This window comes from Bos indicus, chromosome 2 (genome assembly GCF_029378745.1).
Source record: "Bos indicus isolate NIAB-ARS_2022 breed Sahiwal x Tharparkar chromosome 2, NIAB-ARS_B.indTharparkar_mat_pri_1.0, whole genome shotgun sequence".
Classification (NCBI taxonomy): Eukaryota; Metazoa; Chordata; class Mammalia; order Artiodactyla; family Bovidae; genus Bos; species Bos indicus.
In genome coordinates, this window is record NC_091761.1 from 127,462,635 (window position 1) to 127,473,981 (window position 11,347).

General features: G+C 43.0%; 1 protein-coding gene across 1 annotated transcript; it reads left to right on the forward strand.

The window, feature by feature from the left end:
- Positions 1–346: 346 nt before the first annotated feature.
- Positions 347–5,651, forward strand: SYF2 (SYF2 pre-mRNA splicing factor). Its single transcript, XM_070776342.1, has 7 exons — positions 347–501; positions 721–831; positions 2,267–2,392; positions 2,798–2,915; positions 3,232–3,322; positions 4,453–4,551; positions 5,338–5,651. Exons 1-7 carry the CDS (start codon positions 475–477, stop codon positions 5,501–5,503), a joined length of 738 nt encoding a protein of 245 aa, XP_070632443.1. The 5' UTR covers positions 347–474; the 3' UTR covers positions 5,504–5,651.
- The last annotated feature ends 5,696 nt before the right edge of the window (positions 5,652–11,347 follow it).

Here is an 11,347-nt window from a genome sequence, read left to right on the forward strand (position 1 = left end):
GCTCCGCCACACGCCGGCTACCGAAACACTCCTGCCCCGCCGCGCCCCTGCCCCCGCCCCCTGCCCCCGCCCCCGCCCCGCCCCTCCCCTCCCCGCCCCGCCCCGCCCCCGCCCCCGCCCCCGCCCCCGCCCCCGCCCCGCCCCGCCCCGCCCCTTCCCCGCCCCGCCCCGCCCCGCCCCTTCCCCGCCCCGCCGCGCCCCTGCCCCCGCCCCGCCGCGCCCCTGCCTCCGCCCCGCCCCGCCGCGCCCCTGCCCCCGCTATGCCCCCTCCTCTACGGCCTTTTGCAGCTGCGCAATACTCTGCCCAATTGAAAATGTCTCACTGCCTAAAGGGGCAGGGATTGGCCCTAAATTCCTGAGGCTGACGGAAGAGGCGGGGTTTATAGTAGGCTATTATTATGTATTGACGCGACAGTCCAAAGGTCGGCGGAAGTGTTGGGTGTTGTTTCCGGAAGTGGGAAAGGAAAGCTTGAGATGGCGGCTGCGACTCTTACCGAGAAGGTACGTGCGGCTGGTTCTATCTAGGGTTCTTAGTTGGGGAGGGTTCTGAGGGCAGCAGGGGCGAGAAGTGGAGGAAGTGCTTGTGTGCCGGGTCAGGAAGGCGCAAATAATGTGGGGCCAGGATCGGCGATGAGCGCCTGGCCCAGCCCGCGGGGACTCACCTGGGCTGACCGGGAGAAGCCTAACCGGCCCTTACTCGGCCTCTCCTCCTCCGTATAGGTGCCGGTGGGTGGAGCAGAGGAGCAGCAGCCTCCCGCAGGAGCCGAGGAGCTGGCCTCCCAGAAGCGCGAACAGAGACTGCGCAAATTCCGGGAGCTGCACCTGAAGCGGGTGAGTTGTCTTGGAGGCCACCTGACACTTGTCACCTGGCCAGGCCCGTGCACATTTGTGGAGGGAAGAGGAAGGCTCACCTGTGCGTGTGACAGATCAGCAGAGCTGGATGAAAGTTCTGTCCCAGTGGTTCTCAACCTGGCAGCACATTGGAGTCACTTTTGGAAACGGACACACTTTCTCCAAACCTTTTTTCGAGTTTGGGGGGTCTCTCACTAACAGCCTCTCTGCAGTATGACCCCAGTAAGCTCTTCGAAACAGAGGGAACACATGCAAAGGAAAGGAATTCATATCAGGGATGAGTCCAGCAAACAGCTGGCTGCAGTTGGAGCCAAGAAACAAAAAAGCAGCTCTTGACTGTTTCAACTCAAAGGGTCCTGACTGATAGCTCGGCCATGGTTTCACAAAATCCTCACCCAGACTCAGACTACCACAGTGTGACAAATGCACAGCGATACAAACCACAGAAATGACCCCACAGCACCGTCTTCTGCTAAGACCAGTGGTAAATATAGCACTAGCCTCACTCCCTTACTCCTGCCTCCTGTATAAAAACTTAAGTATGTTCATAAAAACAATCAGAGTATGCCCTGACTTTCTGATCCTGCCTAAGCCAGAGCTTCCTGCAGTCACCCGATATAGACTCAAATTCTGTAAGTAGGTGTTAACCTTTTCACTGAAATGTCTCCAGTTCCCTGTGGTTTGCTGTTTCCTTCTGTGTAGCACATTCAGCTTTGACCACACGTGTGTTCTTGGTGTCTGGATGGCAGGAATGACAGGTTGAGAGAAGTCTGTTTCTTTACCCAGAAAAATTTGATACAGAATCAAACACACTTACCTATTTACTTGGAGGGAGTGTGTAAAGAACATGGGGTTGGATATTAAGAGACACATCTTCCTGGACTAACTGCCTCCAGCCTGTGACCCAACAAACATCTAACGTAAGGTGTCCCTGAGATAGTATACTTGTTTTGGTTTATGCAGTTAAATTTATTTTAAAACAGACTCTTCATACAGTAATTTAAATGGGGAGTGCCTTTCACTTGCCAGAAGGTAAACTGCTAAAATATCTAAAGAGCAGGAGTACTTGGGAGAGGTTAGAGATACTATCATAGGTTATTAAAGCGCAAGCCTCAAATTGAGGCTTCTTCCTTGAATTAGGATTAAAAGGGAATTGAAAGTAGAATATTTTTTTTTCATAATGTGAGACATTAACCTCCAGGCATCTGGAATAGCACACCAGTACAGCTCAACACATTTCTTGACTGTATACAAATGTAAGACCTTGCTTAAAATCCTTTGATGGTTCTCTTTCTTTTAGGATAAATGGAGTCCCTTGTTAATGTGTCTACTTGGCCTTGTTTAAAGTGGTGAAAATTTGTTTGGATTTATTTTTATGTTTCAGCCAACAACCTTTTTGTGTTTATGGTTTTAGAATGAAGCTCGTAAATTAAATCACCAGGAAGTTGTTGAAGAAGATAAAAGACTTAAGTTACCTGCAAATTGGGAAGCCAAAAAGGCTCGTTTGGAATGGGAACTACAGGAAGAAGAAAAGAAAAAGGTTAGGAACTGCTCTGCTGTCCTCATAAGTGGTCTGTTCTATCGTATTGAGATAGTAAAAAAAGCTCTTTATCAGCTGCAACACTTTGGGCAAGTAATTTAATCTCCCTGTGATTGTGTTTTCTCATCTGTAAAATGGGATCTGTAATAGTTACTTGAGTTAATTATGAATTAAATGAGTCAGTGCATTTGGAACATTTAAGAGAGGGTCTGACACTGGATAAATGTTGAATAATTATTATTTTGTAGATTGATGTACTCACTTCTTATATAGTAGCAGATAAGCAAATTTCTCCTTCACATAGTAATGGTTATTTTAAATGTATTGCTTTATATTCACTTAAAATAGTTCAAATAATTGCTTGTATCATAAGGGCAAGCATTAGCTTTTTTCCCTTTCATTTAGGAATGTGCAGCGAGAGGGGAAGACTATGAGAAAGTGAAGTTGCTAGAAATCAGTGCAGAAGATGCAGAAAGATGGGAGAGAAAAAAGAGGAGGAAAAACCCCGACCTGGGATTTTCGGGTAAGACTGAACTTTATTGAATAGGCCTCTGAGATAAGCATGCCTTCAGTGTTTCTGGTTTTAAGAAAGGATATGCCTCTTCATGGAATATTCTGTAATAGACTTATACTCCTAAGAAAAATACAAATACATCATATATGGCAGAAGTGAAAAAGGCTCTAGTTGAATCAGCTGGATTCCTTTATTCAGTGCTAAAATTAAAGCCTGTTGGTCAGGATCTTCAGGATACAGGCTATGCTAATAATTTTGATTTTTCTCTGAATAGTAATGAGCAAATAAGGTAATACATCGTTTCCAATTCTCATTTTACTTTTAGATTATGCTGCTGCTCAGCTTCGCCAGTATCATCGGCTGACCAAACAGATCAAACCAGACATGGAAACATATGAGAGACTGAGAGAAAAGCAGTAAGTTGACAGGATTAATGCAAGTCCTGTTTTCATCCTGAAGTGGTATTGATGTATTAAAACTTGTGTGTTTACATAAACATATATACATAAATACACACTGTAGTGCTTAGGTATGGATTAGCAATAGCTGGGTTTTGTTGTTGTTGTTGCTGTTTCTTGGCTGTGCTGGGTCTTTGTTGCATGTGGGCTTTCTCTAGTTACAGCAAGTGGGAGTTACTGTCCATTGAAGCTACTCTCCGTTGAGGTGTGTGGGCTTCTCGCTGCGGTGGCTTCTCCTGTGGATCGCAGGCTCTTGGTGCACCGGCTTCGTTAACTGCAGCACTCAGGCACAGCAGTTGCCCCACATGGGCCCTGGAGCATGTGGGCCTCAGCAGTTACGGGGCATGGGGTTAGTTGCTCTGTGGCATGTGGCATCTCCCTGGACCAGGGATCAAACCTGTGTCCCCTGCACTGGCAGGTAGATTTTTAACCACTGGGCCACCAGAGAAATGCTCAACAACTGTATAAGGATAGTTTCAGGTCTTGATGACACTGTTTACTGCTCGTCCACAGCAGTTAAGCTAACCACATGATTATCTTGCTAGCTGGGCATTCTGCAACTGGGTGTTGAGAGATTATCGTAGTTACTCATATTTTGCGACATAGAATGCTTTAGTGCCAGGATAGTTGAACTGCTGTAAAGGACCAGAGAGTGAATATTTTAGGCTTATAGGCTATCTGGGCTCTGTCACAACTACTCCACTCTGCCCTTGTCATGTGAAAGCAGCCATAGAGTAGTCCTAGACAGATGGGTGGACTGTGTCCCAGTAAAACTGTTTCTATAAACAAGAGGCTGGAATTTGCTGGCCTGCTGTAGTGGAAAGAGAACCTGAAGCTGGAAGCAAGTCCTTTAACCTCTGACCCTTGGCTCTTTCATCTGTAGAATGAAGGTGTTGAACTAAGTGATTTCTTAACTTTCATCCTTTACAATTCTGTATCCTCTTTTCTCTTTTTTTTTTAAAAAAGATGAGATAGGATCCCACAGTAAAGACATTTAGGTATTTTATCTCTCTTCATGAATGGTAGTTTAGCCTGAAAATGTGGAGCACTTGCAGTGTTACTCCAAGACCATGTTGCTGTCTTTTCAGTGGAGAAGAGTTTTTCCCAACGTCCAACAGTCTTCTTCATGGGACACATGTGCCTTCCACAGAGGAAATCGACAGGATGGTCCTAGACCTGGAAAAACAGTGAGTACTCCATACAGCAGCCATCTCATTAAATGTTTCGTGAAAAAATGGACATAACGTGCTTGGAATGAATTAAGATAGATGTTCTACTCGCTCATGTCTGACCTTGCATCTCTAGTGGTATTGGGGACAGAGAGCAAGTATGAATTGAATCCATTTGATTTGGAATGAAGATGTAAAATATTGATGGAATTGAGTTATTATAATTGAAAATTATAAATAAAATTATTCTCTTTAAAGAAATTATTCTTAATTCTACTTTAACAACCATGGCATTCTTTGATTTAAAGAAGTATAAATGTTCTAGTAAACTTATGTATTTGTGTTTCTTAATACTGATAGGGTTGTTTTTCCTGATATTGATCAGGCAGAGCAAAATGAATTTAATTTATAGGAGCTCATACACTTCAGTATTAAGATTAGTGTCTAGTACATACTATATACTCTGTTCATATTAGCTGTGGTTATTAATATAATTATATTTATTATAATTATTAATTAATAATATAATTACTGTTACAATCATTTCCTTTACTTCATGTATCCAGTTCCTGGCAGTGCATCATTGTTCTTTTAGAAGCATTCTGCAGATTTGTTTGTATTTACTGAATTTCATGGTTCATACCCAGGGATATGCTGTTAATTGGCAGTTTCAACTTCATCTTGATGAAAACTGGGCTTCCCCCTCCCCAAAGTGTGCTAGTTTAAGTGTACTGATTTTTTTTTTGTCATGTTTTATTAATACCAAAAAGGAAAGCAGTTGTGAAATTTATTTTCTTCTCCCAGAATTGAAAAACGAGACAAATACAGCCGGAGACGTCCTTATAATGATGATGCAGATATTGACTACATTAATGAAAGGAATGCTAAATTCAACAAGAAGGCAGAAAGATTCTATGGGAAATATACAGCTGAAATTAAGCAGAATTTGGAAAGAGGAACAGCCGTCTAATCCCATCAGGAACTGTTTAGAAGCTTGAGAATAGAGTGAAAATTTCTGCTAGCAAATTGAAGTTCTCTTCAGAGTTACACTGTAAACTAGAGCTCCGTTTGTGCCCTCCCACCCAGCATTTAAAAATAAATGTTTTTTCTTAAATGTATACTTCATGTATATTTCCACATTTTTTGTGCTTGGATATAAGATATATTTCTTGTAATGTACTTGTTTTGTAAAAATCTACTTTGTATAAATTCTATTATTTTTCTATGTATTTTAAGTGTGTATGACGAATCTTTGAAGCATTTTGGGTTTAAGGAATGCTGGTAGCGTATGTAAGTGTAGTCCTTGTTACTTTGAGTATTTCGATGAATTTGATAAAATCTAGAACTGGACTTGGGAACCATGCGGGGTTGTGGACTCCATAGCTAAGGATGGTGATGAGGAGACGACAGTGGCTGCTGGAGGGCAGGAGCAGCTGTCTCCATAGAGGGCTGCTTAGGACCAAGTTCAGGAAGTGGAATTGTCCTCCTGTAAACAGTGGCCAGATGTAGTTCCCTTTTGGAAAGGAGCTGTCTTGTGGATGAGAGTCCCTACTAAGCATTGTATCATTTAAAACACGTATCTGGGGACTTCCCTGGTGGTCCAGTGGTTAAGAGTCTGCCTTCCTGGGTTTAATCCCTGCTTGGGGAACTAAGATCCCACATTCTGAGTCACTTCAGTCATGTCTGACTCTTTGAGACCCTATGGACTGTAGCCTGTGAGTGTCCTACGTCCGTGGGATTTTCCAGGTGAAAACACTGGAGTGGGTTGCCCTTTCCTTTTCCAAGATCCCACAAGCCCATGCCCTGCAACTGGAGAAACCCATATGCCTCAGCAAAGACTCAGCACAGCCAATAAATAAAATGAGTATTTGTATTTATACATTTATATTTACGTAAATATACACACACGTGCTTCCATTGCAAACGTGGTCAGAATAGTACAATGAGTCCTACAATAATTCAGTGCCTGTCTTTAATAATTACCAACTTATGCCAATCTTTGTTTCATCTTCATTTCTATTCACTTTCTATAACTCTCATGTTATTTTGAAGCAAATACTAAATGTGTAATTTCATCTATAAATATTTCACTATCTGAAAGATTAAAAAAAGACTACAATGCTATTATCACAATAATAGTCCTATTTTAATAAAACTAAAGAGTAAAAGATCGGTATAATTTTTTCTGTGTGTTGATAAAAATGCTAAGTACCTAATTAGAACATTCCAAATTAAGAAAAACCTGAAACTCAAGAAAATTTCACAAAAACTTCAGCTTTAGTATTTATAATTAATAACCACTGATGCTTATTCCCTTTTAAAATTTATGTAGTACTTTCTATTTCTGCTCTTATTTTATCTTCTAGCGTTTAATCTCTGTGCAGTTAGGTCTGACCACAGCCTGGATGCTACCTCTGAAAATAAATATATGTATTTTTCTTAATATGTATATTTTTTATTGAAGTATAGTTGACTTATAATGTTTCAGATGCACAGCAAGATGATTGAGTTATACACATTTTTTGGAGATTATTTTCCAGTATAGGTTGGTTCAGTTCAGTCGCTCAGTTGTGTCCAACTCTTTGCAACCCCATGAATCACAGCATGCCAGGCCTCCCTGTCCGTCACCAACTCCCGGAGCTCACCCAAACTCATGTCCATCGAGTTGGTGATGCCATCCAGCCATCTCATCCTCTGTCCCCTTCTCCTCCTGCCCCCAACCCCGTTTTTCCAATGAATCAACTCTTTGCATGAGGTGGCCAAAGTATTGGAGTTTCAGCTTTAGCCATTAGTCCTTCCAAAGAACACCCAGGACTGATCTCCTTTAGAATGGACTGATTGGATCTCCTTGCAGGCCAAGGGACTCTCAAGAGTCTTCTCCAACACCACAGTTCAAAAGCATCAATTCTTCAGTGCTCGGCTTTCTTCACAGTCCAACTTTCACATCCATACATGACCACTGGAAACATTTTGGATTTTTGAGGCCCCCAAAATAAAGTCTGACACTGTTTCCACTGTTGCCCCATCTATTTCCCATGAAGTGATGGGACTGGATGCCATGATCTTCGTTTTCTGAATGTTGAGCTTTAAGCCAACTTTTTCATTCTCCTATTTCATCAAGAGGCTTTTTAGTTCCTCTTTGCTTTCTGCCATAAGGGTGGTCATCTGCATATCTGAGCTTATTTATATTTCTCCTGGCAATCTTGATTCCAGCTTGTGCTTCTTCCAGCCCAGCATTTCTCATGATGTACTCTGCACTTAAGTTAAATAAGCAGGGTGACAATATACAGCCTTGATGTACTCCTTTTCCTATTTGGAACCAGTCTGTTGTTCCATGTCCAGTTCTAACTGTTGCTTCCTAACCTGCATACAGATTTCTCAAGAGGCAGGTCAGGTGGTCTGGTATTCCCATCTCTTTCAGAATTTTCCACAGTTTATTGTGATCCACAGAGTCAAAGGCTTTGGCATAGTCAATAAAGCAGAAATAGATGTTTTTCTGGAACTCTCTTGCTTTTTCAATGATCCAGCGGATGTTGGCCATTTGATCTCTGGTTCCTCTGCCTTTTCTAAAACCAGCTTGAATCTCTGGAAGTTCACGGTTCATGGATTGCTGAAGCCTGGCTTGGAGAATTCTGAACATCAGTTTACCAGTGTGTGAGATGATAGGTTATTACAAGATACTATAATTCTTGTGCTAGACAGTAAACCTTTGTGATGTGTTGCCTATCTATTTTTTAAAATTACAAATCTAGCGTTCTATCCATACGAAGTCAAGTGGAATCAAAATGTCATAAATTTTTTAGGCAAAGATTGATAAATTTTCTAAGATACATATATTATTGATACGTATACAAAAGCTTTTCTACTGTGCTTGAGAAAGGCTTGAGAAAAAAACATCAAAAAAAAAAAAAAAAGATGGAGAAATTGGAAAACTAAATGAAATGGTAGCACTGAATATGAAATAGAAGAAACAAGCTAAAGTAAAAGATCATCACATAGTCCAGTTGTTTTTAAACATGACTGGTCATTAGAAACATCTGGAGCTCTGGAGGAAAAAGAAGCAATACCTGGGTATTTGTATTTTTCAAAAACAAATTTCAAGATAATTCTGATATGCACCTGGATTTTAAAAAGTGATTACAGGTTTTCCTATTAAATCATAGTTTTGGTGATACAGAGTTCTGTTTTTCTGTTGACCAATCATGATACAATGGTGTTAAACAGTTAATAGCTATATAATCACAATAGTGAAGAATTCCAGAAAAACATTTACCTCTGTTTCATCAACTACGCTAAAGCCTTTGACTGTGTGGATCATGACAAACTGTGGAAAGGTCTTGAAGAGATGGGAATACCAGACCATCTTACCTGTCTCCTGAGAAACCTGTATGCGGGTCAAGAAGCAACAGTTAGAACTGTTCTGTATGGAACAGCTGATTGGTTCACGATAGAGAAAGGAATATGGCAGGGCTGTCTGCTGTCACCCTGTTTGTTTAATCTGTACGCTGAGCACATCATGAGAAATGCCGGGCTGGATGAGTTACAAGCTGGACTCAAGATGGGGGAGAAACATCAACAATCTCAACATATGTGGATGATACCATTCTAATGGCAGAAAGTGAAGAGGAAGTGAAGAGCCTCTTGATGAGGGTGAAGCAGGAGAGTGAAAGAGCAGGCTTAAAACTCAATATTAAAAAATTAAGATCATGGCATCTGGCCCCATTACTTCATGGCAAATAGAAGGGGATAAGTTCAGAGTAGTGACAGATTTCCTCTTCTTGGGCTCTAAGATCACTGCAGATGGTGACTGCAGCCATGAAATCGGAAGATGATTGCCTCTTGGCAGGAAAGTGATGACAAATCTAGACAGTGTATTGAAAAGCTCAGACGTTACCCTGCTGACAAAGGTCCGTATAGTCAAGGCTGTGCTTTTCCCAGGGGTCATTTACGGTTGTGAGAGCTGGACCGTAAAGAAGGCAGAGTGCCGAAGAATTGAACTGTGGTGTTGGAGAAGACACCTGAAAGTCCCTTGGACAGCAAGGAGATCAAACCAATCAATCTCAAGGGAGATCAACCTTGAATACTCATTGGAAGGACTGATGCTGAAACTCCAGTATCTTGTTCATTTGAAAAGTCGACCCATTGGAAAAGTCCCTAATGCTGGGAAAGACCGAGGGCAGAAGGAGAAGAGGGCGTCAGAGGATGAGATGGCTGGATGGCATCACTGATGCAATGAACATGAACATGGGCAAACTTTGGGAGATGGTGAGGGACAGGGAGGCCTGGCATGCTGCAGTCCCTGGGGTCACAAAGTGTCTGACACGACTGGGTGACTGAGCAGCAACAACATGTCCCTTCATCTGGGACTCTGGGCCATAACTTTATGCTTTTTCATCATCACGTAATATGGTTTTGCTTTAGCTGCTGTGGGACTCTGGTTCTTGCTCTGTCTGCCCTCTGATGGAGGAGGCTAAGAGGCTTGAGTAAGCTTCCTGACGGGAGGGGCTGGTGATGGGAAAAACTGGGTGGGCAGGGCCTTGCTCAGTAACACTTTAATCCAATTATCTGCTGATGGGTGGGTTGCACTTCCTGGTAGTTTTTGTCCTGAGATGACCCAGCCCTGGGGACTACATGCTCTATGGTCGGGTTAATGGCGACCTCCAAGAGGGTTTACGCCAAGGCGGACCTTCCCAGCCCGATGCTGCCAGTGCCCCCATCCCTGTGGTGAGCCCCTGCCCACCCACGCCTCCACAGGAGACCCTCCAACACCAGCAGCTAGTTTTGGTTCAGTCTTCTGTTGGGTCGCTGCTCCTTTCCTCTGGGTCTTAGTGCATGCAAGGTTTTGCTCGTGCCTTCCAAGTCTGGAGTCTCTGTTTCCCCCAGGCCTGTGGAATTCCTGTAATCAAATCCCGCTGACCTTCCAGGCCAGATTCCCTGGGGATTCCCAGTCCCTTTGTCAGATCCCCAGGCTGGGAAGCCTTAGGTGTGGTCCAGAACCTTCACGACAGTGGAGAGCTTCTTTGGAATTATCGTTCTCCAGTTTGTGGGTCGCCTAACTGGCGGGTATGGGATTTGACTTTATGCTGATTGTGCCCCTCTTTGTCTTTGGATGTGGGGTGTCTTTTTTTGGTGGGTTCCAGCATCCTCCTGTTGATGGTGGTTCAACAGTTAGTTGTGATTTTGGTTCTCTGGCAGGAGATGAGTGCACATCCTTTTACTCCACTATCTTGAACAGGAAGCTCCTGAAAATAAATATATTTCATTTCCCATTTCCACTGCCTTAGTTCAGGTCTTTAATCCTGAGTATTGCAATAGCCTTAAACAAAAACACACATCAAAACACACTGTCACATGGAATCTGGCAAGGTGTTTACAAGAATATATGGGCCAGCAGGGTTTATTCTAAGAATGCAAGAGTAGCTTGAAGGCCTGTAAATTGCCTGTCCAATATCAATTCTCTTCATAACCAACCAAACCCTGATTTTTTGGGGTGAATTTGTGGTAAAATTTCCAGCTAAACATTTGTTTTCCCCTGACTGACCTGCTATTCCAGGTTGCTATAGCTCTGGCTAAGATGACACAATCTAATCTGAGAAATCTTTTGCTTTCCTCGTAAGGGAGCCACTCCCTGCTTCCCCCGTTCTTCTTCCTGCTTGGATCATACATGAGAGGGCTGGAGTTGTAACAGCAGCCTTTTTGTGCCATGAAGTAGCAAGCATGAGGACAGACTTAATGTGCCAAGGAGAGTGGAGCTTGCATTCCTGTTTGCAACACTGAGCAGCGGCGCCAGCCCTAGACACCTGCCTCTCATCTT

Coding starts and splice junctions, on each gene's coding strand:
- SYF2 (XM_070776342.1), top strand. CDS start 475: ATGGCGGCTGCGACTCTTACCGAGAAG. Junction 832..2,266: donor GGGAGCTGCACCTGAAGCGG/GTGAGTTGTCTT, acceptor TTATGGTTTTAG/AATGAAGCTCGTAAATTAAA. Junction 4,552..5,337: donor GTCCTAGACCTGGAAAAACA/GTGAGTACTCCA, acceptor TTCTTCTCCCAG/AATTGAAAAACGAGACAAAT.